At 41.0% G+C, this 19518-nt stretch overlaps 1 protein-coding gene across 12 annotated transcripts; it reads left to right on the top strand.

Moving 5' to 3' along the window:
* Nucleotides 1–28: 28 nt before the first annotated feature.
* Nucleotides 29–18981, top strand: LOC147872938 (uncharacterized). 12 transcript variants are annotated; one of them, XM_087353246.1, is made up of 10 exons: nt 499–1671; nt 1784–1853; nt 2351–2475; nt 3239–3390; nt 3863–3960; nt 10230–10376; nt 13391–13485; nt 13714–13852; nt 13958–14133; nt 18895–18981. In XM_087353246.1, the coding sequence occupies exons 4-8, from the start codon at nt 3348–3350 to the stop codon at nt 13733–13735; spliced, it is 405 nt and encodes a 134-aa protein (XP_087209372.1). In that variant the 5' UTR covers nt 499–1671; nt 1784–1853; nt 2351–2475; nt 3239–3347; the 3' UTR covers nt 13736–13852; nt 13958–14133; nt 18895–18981. The 12 variants fall into 12 exon arrangements, 8 of the variants coding, with proteins under 8 accessions (XP_087209373.1, XP_087209372.1, XP_087209374.1 ...); XM_087353247.1 differs by lacking the exons at nt 499–1671; nt 1784–1853 and adding an exon at nt 29–484; XM_087353248.1 differs by lacking the exon at nt 1784–1853.
* Nucleotides 18982–19518: the final 537 nt, after the last annotated feature.

Here is a 19518-nt window from a genome sequence, read left to right as displayed (position 1 = left end):
AATATTTCGACTACAAAATTTTTTCAAAAAAAATCGAAATTTTTGATTTTGTGCACTTTTCAGACAATTTCCAGCATTTTTTGATCTTTTGAAAAATTTGTAAATTTTCAAAATTTTACAAAACTCTCGGCCTCTATCTCATCCGGTTGGTGACTGCCTCGGCATCTGCAGCAACCGGCCTCAGCAGGACTCGGTGTGTGACTGACCTTGTCTCTGCCCGTCTCGGCCTTACGTGGCGTCCGCCGCACGTGGGTTTCTCAGAGTCGGCATTGTCAGAGACCGTGTGAACCACAGAAACCGTTCGTCAGAGACTACGTCAGAAACAGTCCAACAGAGACCGGTTCTGCAAGGCATCAGGTGGAAAGAATTTTCAAAATTTTCGGAAAACCAAAAAATACTGGAAATTGTCTGAAAAGCGCACAAAACCAAAAAAGTTTGTATTAAGTGTTGATTGCTGCATGTGCCAAAATGAAGTCTGACGAAGGTAAGTTCGTGTTCTTAAGTACGGTTACCGGGGGACTTGGTCATTGGGTGTGTTATAGATGCTCGTGAAGTACAACCTGGTGGCAGAGAGGCTGTGTAGTGGGGACATATGCAATAATCGTTTAATAGTGTTTCGTGCTAAGTTCATTGAGCTGTAGTTTACGAAATACCACCTGTTTTCATAAATGATGGAAGATATTTAGGTTATGGAAATGTTTGGTAGTTGGTGTCTTATAGGTGATGTTGGTCTGACTTTTCAAATGACGCAGCTGGCGAGTCGTCTCCGACCTTCCGCAAATTTAGTTGTAAGAAATTATCGAGCAGGGATAATGTCGCTGCTGAATTTGCGTGATGTCTTGACTGCCAACATGAAATGTGACGAGGATAAGTTCTTGTTGGAAAGGACGTGTACGATTTCACTGGGTGATTTATAGGTAGACCTGCAGGTATTCAAGATTTGTTTCTGGTATCGATCTGAGCAGGGTGTCAGGTTGCTCGGTGCAGTAACAATCCGGTGACAGAGAGGTTGTGTGATAAATGTGCGCTAGGATGTAGGCGATCTAGTGGCGAATTGTGGGTTACTTGTTTCATAGTGCTTCGTGCTAAGTTGATTGAGCTGTAGTTTATTGGGTGTGGTTGGATTCATAAATTATTTTAAGATTTTATAGGTTATGGAAGTGTTTGGTAGTTGGTTTCTTATAGGCGAAGTTGGTAGGCTCGTTTCACCTTCATTTTTTTCTTTAGTTCCTTCCAATTTTAAGTGAGAAGATGTCACTACGATCTGTGGAGTGGTATTTCAGCCAGCATTTCAATCGGCAGTGCAGTGGAGTGTGCGAGTTGGGACATCAACTTCATCCATTTTGACGTTAGATGGTAGAAGAGTTCGTCAGGGTGGGCATGTAACGATCATCGAATATCGCTAGTTCAGCGGTGACGCGATGTGTTCGCTGTTTTTTTAGATGTTGCCGTCCCTGCGTATGAGGAAAATGGCGATTTCTGCGGTTGGCGTGATAGTGGGATGCATTCTGAGTCTAGTGCAGATTTACTCACACACACACACACACATATATATATATATATATATTTTGAGAAGTCGTCCAAGTTAATTTGATGTTATTTGAATTGATGTGTGTCATCTTTCCCCTGTGTGAAGGACGTAAAGTGGGAAATATTTTGGTTACATGGAAGGTCGGTTTAGTTGGCCAGTTGTTTATTAATGAGGTGTAGAGTGCCTTCGTAGGAAGAATTAATACTGGTCTCTCAATGCGGATGTTTATTTCGGTATTTGGTTTTGTTTCAGGTAGGCGTGAATGCAAGCATATGGGATAGTATAGCCGTTACGCAGTTTCGAGTCCATCATTACTACGAAGGTAGCAAGACTTTGCACCGGGAGCTGACATTACCATTATGCATGATGGACACAATTGATCAGGCTATGCGGTTGGGATGACCCACAGACACGTGTTGGCAGCCTCAGGTTTTGTGACTTGCATGTGGAAATTCAGTAGCTGTTGATTTAAATTTGTGCAAGAGCTTATCGCAGTGAAGAAGCTAGAAGTAAGCAGCTAGGGTTACAGGTTGTAATGTTGGTTATGTGGCCACCGCACCACAGTTGCACACTTTTGATTCCTAGTGACCAAGTATGGGGTGTTCGTAGCATGCCTCACAATGCCACATGGAAGACCTCAGGCCCTCGTGCGATAACCTTGCTTTCCGAGGAGGTGTACGGTTATAGATTTAGTGTGAGTGCCTTGTCTGTCTGAAAGAGGAGTTTGAGATCAGGGGATGTGCTGAATGGCAACTTTCATGTGAACTGGTATCACGGTGTCACACGAAGACATGGCAGACCAATTTGTCTGAATATCAGTGTTTCAGAAGATCAGTTGTGTGCGTGATGGGGAAGCAGCTTTTTTGGAGTTGGAGATGTGAAGAACGAGACAGAACGAAGCACCTGGAGTGTTTGTGACTTGGATAAGGAATTGCATTATTCAGGTATGTTAGAGAGTAGAGTTTCTTTGCATTCCATAGATCCTTCTTAGGACTAATCCAAAGGATGCAGAACAAGTCATTTCATACAGTAAACATAAACTTCAGGACTTCATTCAATATACGTAAACCTCAGTACTTTTGACACAATTGAAGGACATGTTTCACATGTGAATGTACATAACCTTCAGATTCTGCAATACAGGTATTAAAAAAATTACAAATTAATATACATAAACCTCAGAATTTTAAATAAAAATACAAAACCACTTTAAATATAGATTATAGATATACATAAAACTGAAGAAATTTCAGCAGAGGTGAAATAATCTGCAGAATGGAAAGAGTGAGTGAAGAGGTGACCTCTCAATGCACGCTTGAACACCTTTAAATCATTTAGAGTTTTAATTGTTGGTGCAAGATCATTAAATAACTTGATACGCGTATAGTACGTTTCTTTTTGACGTTTATTGGGGTTAGCATAGATTATACAAAAATTATATGCTTGTAGTTAATTTTTATTTCAGTGTTGTTGAGATTTGTCAAACTTGTTTCCGCTTGCAAAATAAAAGTCTAGGTGTCCATGAAACCCAAAGGTTCTGGAAATAAATATGACATGCGCCCTGATGTGGAGAAAAGGTGTTTAGAGTATTACAGTAATTGCAGTACTTGAAAGTTACTGTAACTAAAACATTTTACTTCCCTTACCAGTGAATCTGGCCTGCGTTGTCACTCGTTATAACTTGAAACTGTTGCTTGTGTTTTCCAGGTCGTGGAGACAGCATCTAGTGCTCTGAAGTCAAGCACGACGGATCCGTTCTACCGTCGTCAGTGCTGGGAAATAATTTGCTGTTTCTTGGTGGCATCCCTGAATTTTAATGATGACAAGAATAGAGTGCAGCAGCTTTTCTCCTGTCCAAGGTATATAAGAGCAGTTGGAGGCAGAAGAATATTGTCAAACTAACCTCATTCTTGATATTAAAATAGTGTACAAAATAAAAGATGTTTTTCCAGCCTGATGGTACTAACATGACATAACAGATTGTTAATCACTGGCTTTTCTTCGCAGAATTGTAAGCAAGTCCCAAGGCAGTCTATGAGGCACTGATATAGATTTTTCTCTGAGCACCCAGAGCTCATTATTTACTGGTACAGTGAGCCCGTTAGAGGCTGTATCACAATTAGTTTGTGTTTAGTATCCTGCCAGTACCAGGAGGCTTCTACAAGTAATGTATTTCTTTGTCATATCATAAAACCAGATTTCCCATTTGCTCTGTGCCTCTTACATCAGTTGCTGATTTAGGAAGCAGCTACTGCATTGGCCACTGTTGTGACCATTGAACATTAGGATGTGAGTGTAATTATCTTTACTCATTGTGATTCGCTGTTGCAGTTTTGATGATCCACATGTGGAGATCTCCGCAGTCCATGGGATTCCGTACAGATTGCAGGACAAGCAAGCGAGAGCCACTCACCAGATGGCAGTCACAGGCAAGTTCATCCATTTGATAGTAGATATGGTGTCAGTAGCTTCTGTGAGTAATCAGGCTGTCAGGCACTTTCTACGTTTAATTTGTTACCTATTTGCTGTTAATCTTGTAATGAAAAATTGAGGAAATTATTTAATTTATTTCTTTTCTGAATTATAATGCCATTATGGAAAGAAGAAGAAAGTATTGAAGACCTTTTGTCCTGAAAAGTAGTAAATGTTTTTAAATGGCAGCTAAGCAGCTGAGAAGCAAGAAAGTTATGTGTGAAGATGCGAGAGTAGAAATAGACGACAGTTCAGATTCTGAGTTACCGTGTGGGCAACCTTTGTATGACAGTGAAACCTATGGAACAGGGGAACCGCAGGGACCACATGTGTCGGCAGACGTAGAAGGCCCACTCCGGGAGCCGATGGCATCTTTGGCCGGGGGAGAGCATGCTGTAGTAAGGGGGATAGTCACCGAAAGTGGAAAGAACGATGATAACGAAATGCCAAAATCACAAGCAGACTTGCTAGCTGCAATTTGGGACGCTTTGCTAGAAGATAGAAAGGAGAGGGAGAGAATCAGCAGGAGGACAGAGATACGAATGAGGGTATTTTAAATCGTATAGAATCAACTGCAGACATATTATCCAGAGAAATGGTGAGTCTTAGAGAAGGTACCCGACGTGAAATTAAACTTGTAAACGAGAAAGTTAAACAACAGTTTGCCAGTGTGAATGAGCAGATGCGAGAGATCATTGCGGAAGCAAAGCGAATTAATGCACAAATGAACAAAAAAATAGTCGACCATAGGCAAGATGTAGACAGTGAGTTAGAAACTTTTTGGCAGGATTTGCAAAATTTTAGAAAGGAAATGAGGTTAAATTACGTAGACTGCGAGATCGTGTGGATGCTGTGGAGAAGGATAGTCAATCCAAGATAGAGGAAGTAATGTCTAGATTAGGCAAAATGGAGGAGAAATTATCAGGTGCTCGTAGACTTTTTGACCAGCCAACTACCAATGAGAAAGACAGGCCCTCTGGTGACAATTTAGATGGTTTAGTTCCCGGGACCTCAACCCAATCAGTAACGCCTGTTTGCCGCCATGAATCCGAACATCTGCAGAGTGAACGTGAAGTTAGAATAAGTACAAATCTGCCAGTGTTGTCGGATGGACCTGTAGATTGTAGCAGCAACAACACAACTATTACGCAGGGATTGGTTAAGCAAGGCCCGTTGCAGTGTCATGGTGCGCACTTGTTAGATCTTGTGCTTCCAACTTACAGCGACCATTCTAAACAGATTCGGTTTGGCTCCCGATTGCTTTTAAGTCAGAAACGGATGGCTATGCTAAACAATGGTGCACGGCGATACACAAAGATTTGAAGAGTTATGAGCCGTTCAAGGTCGCCATAACCCAATTGTTGTGGAATTAGCAGATACAAGCGACCGCGCCAAGTTTGACAAGAACAAAGAAAGCATGTCGGAACACTTCTTGAGATATGCCTTATTAGCAAAGAATCTATCGCCGGCGTTGTCTGAGGCAGACTTAATAGAGGCGTTGACAGCCCATTATCCCGTGTACGTTCATAGATCGTTTTTGTTGGCGAGCGTGAGAACAGTACAGGAGGCGCTGAATAAGTTGCAGGCGATGGAGTTTGCTGTGTTGAGCAAGGGGATAGGTTACAAAACTTGTAAGTTTGGGGTGTGGTGTTTGTTATGAATTTGGATTTGCTTGCAAAAATCTCATGCCCAGTAGATGACAGTTAGATTTGTTTATTTATTTGGCTGGATTCTTTCTTTTTCGACTGCAGTGCTTTGAACACGTGGTTTTGGTTAAAGATTGTTGACCTGGAAATGAAATGATATGTCTGTTTGGTGTTGGTTGACCACCTTGGCTGCTCCCTCATAAATATATTTTTACATAACCCCTCCTTCCTCTCATCTTGGGCTCCCATATCGCACCCACGAAACCCTCGGTAATTTTTTAGAGAGCAGAAATCAGGAAGGTAAAGTATGCAATACCAAACCCGTTTCTGCCCTCGTTTTATTTCTATAACTTAATACTACTGTAAGAATCCGCTGGGTATCGAACTGCCGACGTCATCCCCCAGAGTCTCGTACGTTACCTCTTCGGCTACAAGGCGTGTGGTAGATTGGGATTCTGGTTCGATGATTTATGTCGATGCAATACGTAGTTTATTGGGTTCGCTGCTAGAATTCGTTATGGCCAAGTTCGCAGAGAGAGAGAGAGCGAGAAAGACATAAGTTGGTAAGATTTGTTGCGTGGATTTAGTCTTTGGAGTCATGGAGGTGTGGCATGACTGGCATAAGTAGTTTATGTGCAGCGAGTTGTTAGTGTTTTGCTGTGGAAGATGTTTGCTTGCTACATTTATTTGAGTTCATAATTGCAAATATTCAGTTTTAAAATGCCATAATGCAAGAATCATTGCCGTAAGTTTCTGTGTGCAAACAGTGATATTTGTGGGCTGTTATTAGGTTACGGAATAAGAGCCTGGAAATTATGGGGTGTTCTCGTTAGTCGGTTGGAATCGAATAAATGAACGCCATTGATAAGTGACATTTATGTACTCAGTAGTGTGTATTATTTGCGGGTTTGGTGCGTTGTACAGTTACTTGAGGAATTTAAATATGTTTGCCTTGGAACGTGAAGTAATGCTAGTTTAGCAATGGTGCCTGAGTGGTGTGCCCCCCAGAACCAAAGTACATGTTTAATCAGAATGCTGTTTGTTTATGCATTTGTGTCGAGGGGGTGGGGAACTTGGTATCGCAACAGGAAATTGGCTGTGATCACGAAGTGCACTCCTGTCTGCTACAGATTTATCTGTCTCAACTTGACGTGCATTGTGTAAGTACATGAGCAATATGATGTATTAGATGAGCTTGTCATGTGATAGAGTTAAGTCTGTCTGTTAAAATGTCGGGATATATGAGGGCAAAGTAAAACCAGAATTACAAAAATCGGGCACGAATGCGTAGAGCACAAAATTCCAAAGAGAATGACACCGAAAACCCCGGGCCCGGACCCAAAACCAATGCGCAGTACTGCCGCGAATATAGGCAACGTAAGCGCGCTCGGACAACTCAGGCGGCATCTGACGAGCCTGGGTCAAGTATGGATGTGTACCAATTAAGAAATAATCATTTATAAAAATGATTATGTTTGCAATATCCCCAAGTTAAACTATTAATTATGAACTAATATTTTCGTTCAGAATTAGCAAGCATCTGGACTCTCTTATAATGACATCAAGCTGCTCATCATAAGCCAATTGAAACAATACAGTGAATACGCAGAGACATTCGAACTAGAATATAATAGTGACATTCCGCTCGTATTGATGGGCGATTTCGACACTAGTGACGAAAATTTAGAACTCTGATGTGCGTACCTTCAGAAATTCTTTAAACTTGAACAAGTGAATGATTTGGACAAACCAACCACGCAAGGGAAAACTTGTATAGATTTGACATTTGCAAGAGGTATTCAAATAATTTCAAAGCCATATGTATCCTACTTCTCATACCACTACCCTGTATTCAATAAATGTAAGTTGCAAATGAATTAAACGATTCAAAACAAAAATTTTGTTTAATTTCAATATACACGATTGACGTTTTCACGAAAATAACTGCGGCAGTGTCCGACACTTCCTATCAATTTTTTCTGCAGCGATCTGCTCTGTTATGGGCATAATTTAGTTTGGCTGTGCTGTATGCTCAGGAGGCTTCTTACACATACTACACAGGTCACCACCATTCACCGACCTCACTACGAACATATGTTGGTTAGGCAAGGCTTTGCTCGAAGCAGAGTTATTTTCCGTAAACCGCGTACGAAACAGGCTACAAGATTGTGTGTGTAGATTACCGGGAGATGGCTGCGTCCGAAACGGGATACTACTGCATACGCTTTATTTAGTCGGGCTAGGCTGCGTCCACAGTTCTCTTCATTCGTTCGTCTAATCCGCTTCAGGTTGGTTGGGCTAGGCTGTGTCCGTAACAGCATACGTCCTTAGTAACTTAGGTTTGTTGGGTTTGGTTGCGTCCAAAGCAGGATACTTTCTCATGTGGATGAGTTGATTTGGCTTGTCTGTGTTCTTAGCTAGCTACCACTTCAGTGACATAGATATTGTTTGACTAGGGTGCATCTGTAGGTGGCTACTTGCTCACTGAATTAATATCTCAGGTGGTTTATCACAAAATGATCGATAGAAAATGATTGCCATCGATTACTAGCTAAGACTCTGTATATTTGTTGTGCTAAATAAAAGCCATATATCCATTTCGTTACTTTTATTTCATTCCCATATCGCAAAGAAAATATTACCCGCAAACGCAGACATATTCATGTGAAAACCCATGGGCGTGTCCCTGACACAGCCACACCCCGACTTTCCCCTTCAGTTTGGATGTGTTACCTTTATTTTCTGCCTCGGACATTGATGTTGCACTTGATGGTATACCAAGTGTTATTATTAAGGGTTCTGAAATCCTTGCTACTATTTTTAAATTTATTTTGAATTTTAGCTTCTCTCAGCAACAATTTCCCACTTTGTGGAAACAAGCAGCTATTGTTCCAGTTTTCAAAAAAGAAGACAAAACTGCTTCTGTTATAAACTATAGACCTACTACCATAATTAATAATGTTTCCAAAGTATTTGAAATTATTGTACATACCATGTTTCTTATTATTTTAATTCTAAATAAATCCCTTGTCAACATGGTTTTAGTAAATCCAAATCCACCACTTCTAATCTGGTTACGTTTTTGGATTTATTTTCCCCTTTAGCTTGTTCCCAGTCTCAAGCTGATGCCTTTTATGTTGATTTTATCATTTTGTTTTCTATATTACTCCATATTTATTAATGTTTTCTTTAAATCATTGCTTTACAGACTAATAATGAACATCAGATGAACCACGCCATATAAAAAAACAATACCTTCGTTCTAATATATAAGAGTAATTCTGATAAGAACATCTTCAATAAACTGCATAACATTGTAAAGGATTGTAATTCGAGTTTTAAATTTACCAATCTAATTTATACCTGAAGACAGTTAAATATAACCGAAACATGTCGTAAGAGACGTTCCAATTTGTAAATCGATCATTCGACGCGGAACGTGAAATGATATTTTAAATATTTTATATTTTATCATCTTATTAAAAATTGTGATTTGACGGAAAATATTAAAACATTTATCAGTGTTGTTTCGCATGTCTTACGTTTGCACAAACTTGGTGACTATGAACTGTCTGCTGGTTATATGATTGATTTCTTAGTTACCTAACCAGCAGACATTCGCAAGTACGTTATTCTGTAGTTTTGTCATTTCCTTTTGATTTATTGTCTGGTAACTTTCAAGGATCTGTATTAGGACCTTTGTTGTTTAATGTGCAATGTCATTAAATTGTAAGGCCATAAAGTCTCCTCAATATAGTTTTTTACTTTGAAAGGACGCAGAAAGCTTAAAGTATTTGAAAAATGTAAACTTAAAAAAATTTTGGGTTTTGTGTTTTTTTTTTTGACAATTTCCAGCAATTTTAGTTTTTTCAAAAAAATTATGAAAATTTATGAAAATGTCGAAATTTTTCCCATTCTATACCTACCAGAAACGTTGAATGACACCCAGTCCATGCGAGACTCCGTCTGTGCAGCACCCAATCTCTGCTTCTCACGGTCTCGTCCGGGCTGGCCATGGGGCCGTTCCCGCGAAAGAGTTCCCGGCGACCGGCCGACCATTGTATCTGTCCCCTCTTCGAGGCCTGCCTCGCTCGCGGCACTGCGTTCTGAGCCACCCGTAAATCAGCAATCGCCGGTCGTCGGGGTCCGCAGGCCGGCAGTCACCGGCAGTCGGCTCCTCGGCTGCCGCCAGAGGCACGGGCAGCCTCCCCGTGACAGCTCACTAACACTTATTTAAAAAAAAATATATAAATACGTACATAAAAATGTATGTATGTATGCATATATATTGTTATTTTTTATTCTTACCAAGTCGGTATCGCCGAGGGGTTTGTGGTGCCAAGCGAAACAGAAAACTACGACGCACCGCCGGACATTGACTCGGAACTCGACCGACCAAGTAGCATGCACCGCACTCGCGCGCACACACAAAAGCCACGGCGACGTACTTTATGTGATTTCTTATTATATTATGTTTTTACTCTTTTTTGATTCTACCAAAATTTCTTATTCTCTCAAAAATATATATGCATATTTATATACACATGCGTATATATATTCTTAATTTTATTCTTATGTAGTCGGGATCGCCGAGGGACTTGTGCTGTCAGGCAACGCGGAAAGTAGCACGCACCGAAGAAGTTAGCCAGTCAGATATCACGCACCGTGTGACTTTGACTGAGAACACAGGCAGCCAACTACCACACACCGCACACAAACGAGACACGGTAAGCTGCTTGTACGTGATGTTTATTTATATTTTAATTTGGAGTTCCCCCCTCCCCTTTCTCTTATTGTTTCATTCTTCGCACTGCGTCGTACATGGACGGTCGAGCTCTGCGGCTATGTTACACGGTGCGTGGTAGTTAAGACAATCGAGCAAAGTCCGTCATAAATAAATATGAATCTGCCTTCAATGTGTGGATAATGGCAACCCATATCAACCATCAGACATACATGAATGTACAAAAGAAATGTATTTAATCTCGATCTTGTGTGTACATGGGATATACGGATATCCGCACGTAGGAACGTTGAAACTTCGATATCAGCAGACGTGCGTGATTACACCAAAAGCACTGATGATAATGTTTGGCATGTATTGCCTTACGTCAGTGGTCCCCAACCTTTTTTTTCCTTTCTCTGGACAAATAAGATACGGACACCAAATAATACACAAAACAACACGACGTTTACTGATACAAGAAACCACGCAATCAAAGATACGTACTTTTATAAGTACAATTATTATTACTCAAGTGGGAAGTTAGTGTGATGTTTGACACTGCATTTCAGCGGCCAGTTTTACAAATTTGGGAGAGTAGGATGATGTTGCTGCTCGCAATCGTCAAGATGGGCATTAGTACGTAGAGAACTGTGCTTTGATTTTATAATGTTCATGGTTGAACGGCCTTTATTATTCAGTATAACCTCTTTCCGTATCAACGCGGGCACCGCGTTGGGGACCACTGTTGTACATTATTTCGCCCTCACATCTTCATCAGTTATCAGAGTGATTATTCTCTTGTAACATTGATGTCACTGTTAGGTCAAGGTCATGACAAAGTCAAGACAAGATCGCCCCAATAGTTTGCCAGATAGAGGTCTTTAAAATTCTCAAGGTCATACGTATTTATGCCAAACGGTAAATACCTGATTGACCATACTCATGTCAAAATGAGGTCACGTATAGGTCAAGGAAGCCACGACAAATTCGGCCCAATAGTTTCGTAGATACTGGTCTTAAAAAATCTCAAGGTTATATCTTCTCACCAATATTTCTGCTAGCCAGCCACCCTAGGGCCACTACCCCAGTCGCACCCCTTCCCAGGGCTATCCCCTTCTTTGGGCCAACCCTCATGATCACCCCTACCCAAGATCGCCCCCCCCGGGACCATCCCCTCAGGATCCCTTCAGCATCACTATATCCCAGGAACCACAGCATCCCCTAGGACCCAAGGATTCCCTGATGAACCCCAGGGACACTGCCCTCTAGGACCACGGCAGGATCCCCGAAGACAATCACCTCTAGAAACCCCTATAACCCCCTCCAGGATTCCTCGGATTTACCAGGACTCCCCATAACCATCCTAGTATTCCCCACAGATTTCCTAGGATCCCCACCAAGGATTCCCTACCTAGATCTAGCAGAATCTGCCACCAAACATTTCCAACAGAATTTCCCACGATCGCAACCCAGGATTCCCAGGGATTCACCACATAATATTACCCACGATCCCGCAGGATTCCCCACCAAAAATCCCCATATTATACCACATAGGATCCACAACCAGAATTCTAAACTCGGGGCCGCCACCCCCGCGCCCTAACACCCCCCCACGCCCTAACCCCCCCCCCGCGCCCTAACCCCCCCCCGCGCCCTAACCCCCCCCGCGCCCTAACCCCCCCCCCGCGCCCTAACCCCCCCCGAAGGGAGGTGGATGCCCAGGCCGTTTCTTGAGCGAGCAGTGGCGCGGACCCGGCTCCGGACAATGGCCTGGGTGCCGGGCGCCTCGTGGCGGGTTCCAACGAACCGCCCGAGTCGGACGAGTCCAACTCGTTGGCTTTGCGCTCGCACGCTACGGAAAACAGAACCTTGTGGGCGAGGCGAGTCGTCCAAGTCTTTCGACTAACCGACCTGGCAACAGATCTTGTCTAGGGGATATAGCAAGAGCATAGTAAGATTAGGTATAATGAGAGGACCACTCAAAATTCGAAAATAGTACCAGCAACGAAAGCGCGGTAATTGATATGGAATAATACCAACAGGGGGGCTCAACCCCAGCCGCTAAGTGGTCATAGGAACTTAAAACAAACCTCTTAAAGCAAAATAATAACTTGCGCCCTCTGTGGGGGACGGCGCTTTTGGTGGGTCCCGATGTTCCCGCACAGAGGACGCTGCCGTTTATTTTACGTTTTTCGAGCCTTGTTTTATTCTCTACGACCATTTACAGTCTGAGGCTCACCCTCCGTCCCGCGATTTGGTTTCATTCTATTAAATCATTGAATTTTCGCTGCTCGTAGTATTTTCGCTTTTAGTGTTTTATTACTGGACGTATAATTTTATCTGCCCCTTAGTCATCTCTGCCGACACGCGGTGGATGAGTTTTTTATCTTTGCCTTTCCCAGCATGCTCCGCGAAACTTGTTTTCTCCGAACAAGTTGAGTTTTTTCCGGTTGTCTCTCTCCTGCTCCGGTACAGCGCGGATGTACACAGTCTTTACGTAAGTTGGGGCTTCAGTCGGCCATTTTGATATTACGTCTCAGCTTGTGTTTGGTTGAATTCTCGATCTATTCGACAGCCAAAGAGTTGTTGAAGCTTTCGTGGTGGTAGTACGAGGCTCCAAAGAATGCAGGCGAATTCGTGATAGTGAAAATACTAACCGATTTTCTCTAGAAATTACAAACGTCTTTGAGTTAGATTTTATTAACCCTTGCACCATTGAAAATGTAATCCTGGAATCTGAAGCGAAAATAATAATAAATTCTTATTGTGTGGATTTCCACCTCTTTTGCCATTCACTGTACGTGTAATGTAAGCACAAATCGATGAAAATTGTAATATTGATTATAATTGACTCCTGGATTTGACCTTATCATAATGAATACAGATTTAACCTGGTCGGATAGATAACGACCCTGACTTATCGGCATTTCTGTCTGGCGGCTTTACAGGTGAATTACGTCGCTTTTCCATGGAGAAAGTGGAGTGATATAAGATCGTCTATATATTTTTCTCTAGGACTGTGACAACGCACATGCGAGAGTACATGTGTCCTGTTTTGTGTCCTCGGGTGCTACGTCCTGTACAACGCGAGCCTACTTAAGTCATTCAAGGTGAGTTGCATGAAATATTCCGTCCTCTGAAGTAGAGAGTTCTGAAAGTACGTTGAGAGAAAAACTTATATTGCGTGCTGTTCCCGATACAACGTGACTTGGCCTGCGTCACACAAGACAAGATGGCCGAAATGACGTTGCAACACTGAACTAAGTATTCTGAGATATTATTCTATTTTACGTTTTGATTGTTCTGTGATACTGCCCACGCATTCCGTCTCCTTCTAGGTCAGTGGTAACAACCACGTGACACTCGTTCAAGACTTGAGGTTTACGGAGCGGTGAGGATGACGGCCGCTTACATCGTGAGGTCGCTAACACGACAACCCGAAAATTATATTACAGCAGCAGCGAACTAAGGACTCTGGTGAGTACAATGAGAAATTGTCAGATAATGCCCACTGATCGAGTTCCAGAGCGTACGTACAGAAGCGACGTAATTATAAATTCTTGTCATTATGTCTGCTTTGAGGTGATTGGCGGAGCCCTCTTCACATTCACGGTGATTATGATATCATCATTCTTCATCGCCGTCGTGAACCTCTGAACCAGAAGATTTTTCCACGTCTCGCTCCTGGACGCTGCTCTGTGACGTCGTCTGGCTCGAGACGTCTGAAACGATGAGGCACCAGCGAGCGATGGACTCGGGTGAGTACGGTGATGTATTATTTCGAGGTCGATTAAAAATTATAATGACTTTCGTAGATAGTGTTCTGTGGGAAATTAGAAATTAGTATGTCTCGACGGTAATGTAGTGTCTGAGTAAAGCCTGGTCTGCGTGGATGGGATTTCGCGAAGGTACCGATATCGCCAAAATCAAAGAATGTTTGAAACCCTCTACGTACGGTAAGGAATCGAGTTCTTTTATGAGTTGGAAACAGAATGGAAAAGTTACAGATCGTTTGAGAATTGTTGATGGGAAAGATTGGAAAAGGAGAAAATGCAGACAAATGGACACGCACACTTGCGGTATGAGACCAGTTTCTTGCGTCTCTCTTGATGTAAACATGTACGGCAGTCATCGTGTAGCTGACAGTCGTTTAACTGGTCAAAGCCTTTCTCTTCGTGTATAGACACAGAAATTTTAAAAACTGACTGGTCGTCCTTACTTCATTTCTGTTGGATAAATTTCGTAAGGAAATGCTGTTGGTGTTAGGTGGACCGAGTATTGCGTACGGAGTCTGTATTGATTTGGATTAGCCGTCTGCCAGGGACGCGACTGAGTAGGCGTTCTTTACGCGGTGATGGAATTAGACAGAGCTGCTAGAATGTAGTGCTGTATAGAGCAGAGGTTCCCAAAATATGGAGAAACATTTTCAACATCCTTTGCTTGATTGAGGCAGTCATCAGAACGAAGTGTCGTTCTGCGTTGTATCCCGAAGGATGGTGATGGAATACAGGAGCGTAGACCAAGAGGAAGTGCGTTGATATTCAAGTCCACTTGTAGCAACACAGTAGAGATATATATTGAATTAAAGCTGCACCAGTTTACAGTATCTCGAGTCACAAAACTATGAAGGCGTGATTTATAACAGTTATAATTACTCTTCGCTAATAAAAATTGCAGTTTTGTCGACTTTCAGTTTATTCTGTGTATAGTAATACAAAATATCGTCAAATTGAGTACCTGATCTATTTTCCTAATCAATGAAATTCCTCTGTTATGGAAACTGAAGGTTTACAACTGCAAGAACACCGAAATTTGAGTCTATCGTGAGTCACTGCAGTCTGATTCACATCTCTAGATACTCTTTATACAAAAACACAGTTTAATATTAAGTCTCACCGCTACTAAATCTTCCGAAATAATTCATTCCCTTCCTAAGAGGGTTCATAACTTAACTTTTTGTGTGCTCTTTGAAATGTAAAAATAAGCATCATTAACCCCATGAAGCCGTAGGTCGTCTGAATTATATTTAAGAATCCAGTCCGTACCGCGAAGAAAACACAACTCTTCACCATTACGAAAATCAACTGGTTAACGCTGTTTAAGGAAATGATCGCTGTTTATAGCGAGAATCATAGAAAATCCATAAATATAAAAGGCATCATAATTAAAACACTTGGTACATACGTTGAAGTAAACTTTCAGAATTGAACTAATTGGTATTTAGCATTCTCTGTTGAAGGCTTAATGTACCGTTTACATGCCTTTTTCTTTATCAGTATTACTTCGCCCCACTCGCTTGTAAATAATCTTCAATCTCTTTCCCTAAGTGTTTTCAAGTTCGGATTGTCTTACAGAGTGAGAAACGAAGTATTACGCCTGTCTAAATCATCAAGAAATATTATAGGACTGTTAACTTAGTTGAAGCATCTCTCTCTCTCTCTCTCTCTGTCTATCTGTGTTTTTAATAAGTTCCGAAGATTAGGATGGGTTGACACTCAGGTTACAGTAAATTGGTTCATCGATTCTCGACAGATTCTGACGAATTTAGGACCGCGTTCAGGTGTGTGTTGCTCTAAAATCCAGTCGTTCCTCAGCTCGAATATTTGTTGCGCCATTGAACATTGTCTCGAGAATAATAACAAAACTTGAAGAAGTCGCTGTTTCCAGCATGTGTCCCATTTGATAAGTTGAACACGTGTACGTGTTCAGTACGAGAAAGAAATTGCTGCCGTGTTTGAAAACATGTTTTAAGCTGGAAGAAACCAGCAGATAGTCTCAATAAATGCACTGCGTGAATGGAATTCTTAGGAATATTACACATTCTCCAACTTTGTCGCGTTGCTCATATCACGTGTAACCATGGATTAAATTCCTTGTAGAATCGAATTCAGACAAATAATTATCTTTTTCTGTTATTTCGTGTCATAAACTGTTGACCTTGGTTGAAAGAGTGCGTCTTAATGCACTTCCATAAAATTCTCCGCTGTTCGTGGAGACGCCGTCAAAAATTTATGCAGTACTTGAAAGAATTGGTACAATGGCGGCGTGACCTGTTGATTTGACCCTAGGGATCCGTGTAATGTTTGCCCGAGTGCATGGTAACAAATTAAACATGTCTGTGCGCACGGGCGTAATATCGAAAGTCAATTTTGGAGCTACCTGCCTTGTCCAATGCCTAAAACATTCAGAATTTTTTGTCCTAGATGCATGCCAGTTTAAATTTATGGATATTCTTAATCGTGGATTTGTACTTTTAATACATAAATTAATAACGAGGGTCATGGCTGATAGTACCAATGGAAGGTAACAGATAGTGACATACAGTTAATATCGAATTTGACGAAAATCGGTCTGTGTAATGTTAGTAGTACGTGTTAGAAACGAAGAGTATTGACTGCGAATGGTTGTTTGGAAATGGGGGGCACGTTTTGACCTTAAGGTCGTATCGCAAGGCCGGTATCCATCCGATATTCCAGCAAGCTTCTGGTAGCGTCGGACACCATCGTACATATACGTGCGTTCGACTGTGAGTTATACAGTAGCTGTGCATGGTCCCAGATCAAAATAACCCTTTAAAGCAAATATTATTATTATTATATGTCCAAATTTCTGTAATAATCAGTGAGACTTTATTTTATATTTTTATCGTATGCGTGTATGGCATTATTAATTATTTTAGAAAGAATTTATTTTATTGAAATGACACCAGATGCCGTACAACTTTTTTTTTTTTAATTTTACATGCTTTGCCATCGATATGACCATCAAAGGTAGTCTTGCGAATTTCTGAGGTGGGAGTAAGAAGCTAACAATAGGCTCAGCTAGTCAAATTATCCGCCTTGAATGGAAAGTTCAGCGTAGTGTTCACAAAATCCCGTCACTGGTGTCTTTCCTGAGCTATATTAATCCATTTCGCAAACTTGAAAAGTATTTCCGTAAGAACAATTTTAATATTATCCTCCCAGTTACACCTAATGTTGTAGAATGTAACATTAATGCTCACCAATCTTTAGCCCTGAGGATGGAAGAAATATGTTCCTCGGAAATATTTGTTACTCCACATGATATTTGAACGAATAATATCTGATTTCTTTAAATCCGGGTTGTATGAGTCATTACATCCAGACTCTATATCCTCTGCAATATGTCAATTTTAAAAGAGATTATTCTTGTTTAATGTTTCACGGACTAATCACATTTCTGTTCCTTGTTTGAGTCTCTTATATCTTTGTAAACTTTTCCGCATAAAATGATTATTATCCAATTTCTTTTAAATCGAATATTGAAAAATTACACCCGTATCTGTTTTGCCAGAGCATGGGATTATGAACGTGTGGACGTCATTCTCTGTTCCGTAATACTTCGTTACTGGTCAGATGTTTACCGCAGGTCGCAGTAACCCCGTACCCGTTTAACCGTTGAGCACACTGGCTAGAACCTGGTGCTGTTCGAATGTCTTGGTGTAGATAGAAATCACTGTCTTCCTTTGATGTAATGGTCCCTCATCGCGCACGTAGTCTGTTTAATGATCGGTCAGGGTTAGTTCCACAGATCAGGAGAGTTGGGTAAGTAAACATACAAGAAATAAATATTGAGTTGTCCTACTCGATAGGTTTCGGGTTCGAATCTCTCCCCGTCGACAGACAATCGTTAGAGATCTTTCTCGTGATTTTTAGTATTCTGAAGCATATTTTAAGACACATTAAATGTAGACAGCTATCGCTTTATTGAATGTAATTTCAAGTTCATCTTTTAGAAGAATCCTGCCATTTTATGGTGTATAACGGACAAAATTTTAAGACTAATAAATTGCCCGCTAAGAATGACGGCAAAAATGTAAAGTAGTAAACAATAATAATCATAATAATTATCCGATTAGACCCATCATCTCTTAGCAGCGTTACCATGGCAACGGTTATTTATAAATGTTATCCCTTAAGGTCCAAAATCACTTGGGAGCAAATAATCATAACCGAAGAATGTTTTATGAATGTCTTTTGTGATGTTGCGTCATCACAAGGGCCCACCATCATCGCTGTTATGATGGAGGTAGCAATATCACTTCCTAAACGTCGGTAAACTTAATCATCACAATCACCACAATTTACGCGCAGATTGAAGATGTAAGGCACAAATTTCTATCTTGCGAGGCCGAGGCGTAGTGTCGGGACAGATAATACCCGCATCCCCCCCCCCCCCAAGCTGCTTTTAATGAGTGCTTTTTCTATAATTAGTCTAGCATTTCAGAAAAGAGTGTGTTGTGTTTAGGAGATAACTTTCAACCAAGCTGTTTGTATGTTCTAATCAAAATAACGTTGACCATGAATTTAGAATCTTTTGTCTTCTAGTCTGATAAATAAAAGTTGTAAATATTAATGAACAACACACTGTTATGTTTATGTTATGTCGAACTCCTTGGGTGTTGGAAATGTAACACGTAGATTAAACCGAACTTCTTTATATTTGTCTATCCTCATTTTATGGTTTTCAAGGTCATCTTAATGTCCATGTCCTTGCAGGTTTCAACAGTAGCCGTCATGGACCGTGTGGTTTTGTAGCTGGTGCATCCAAAAGCTGCTAATTTTGAGCTCAAAGACTTATGAGAATATACTGGCAAAAATTATTCCTAGGTTTCCGAAAGCTTTTTTTTTCCTTTTTCATGGCAGATGATATGGGAGATTATTCCAAATCCTGGAAGAATTGAATTATATACTTCTGGATGTCCAAAAAATCAAATTCTTCTGTTATATTTCAATTATTCTAATATCTCGCACTCATCGTGTGCCAGAGATCTCAGAGCCAACGTGCTTGACTCCAGATTGATATTTCAGTATAGAATCGAGTAATTTATTACTACCAACACTAATGTTTACTGAGGGATATTGGGAGCTGTCTTATATTTGCATCTGGAATTTTGGAAAATTAACACGAATTTAAAAACCAGTGACAATAATATATATATATATTTACTTGTTTTCCAGAATATGCTTGTATCCTGCAGCCGTCATGTACCGCCAGGTGGTGTATCCGGTACTTCCAGACGCTACTTACATCATCCAACAGGAGCTGCGTGATATGATGTGGCAGTACTGAGTTCGAAACTCATGGACTACTATTTTCAATTACCTTCCGATACTGCCCAT

Source organism: Zootermopsis nevadensis, unplaced genomic scaffold (genome assembly GCF_977971745.1).
Source record: "Zootermopsis nevadensis isolate Lab colony 2312 unplaced genomic scaffold, Znev_1.0 Znev_ptg000022l, whole genome shotgun sequence".
Classification (NCBI taxonomy): domain Eukaryota; kingdom Metazoa; phylum Arthropoda; class Insecta; order Blattodea; family Termopsidae; genus Zootermopsis; species Zootermopsis nevadensis.
This window is presented reverse-complemented; position numbering and strand designations above follow the sequence as displayed.

Coding starts and splice junctions, on each gene's coding strand:
- LOC147872938 (XM_087353247.1), top strand. CDS start 3,348: ATGATGACAAGAATAGAGTGCAGCAGCTTTTCTCCTGTCCAAG. Junction 3,391..3,862: donor CAGCTTTTCTCCTGTCCAAG/GTATATAAGAGC, acceptor TCGCTGTTGCAG/TTTTGATGATCCACATGTGG. Junction 10,377..13,390: donor CCGCACACAAACGAGACACG/GTAAGCTGCTTG, acceptor ATTTTTCTCTAG/GACTGTGACAACGCACATGC.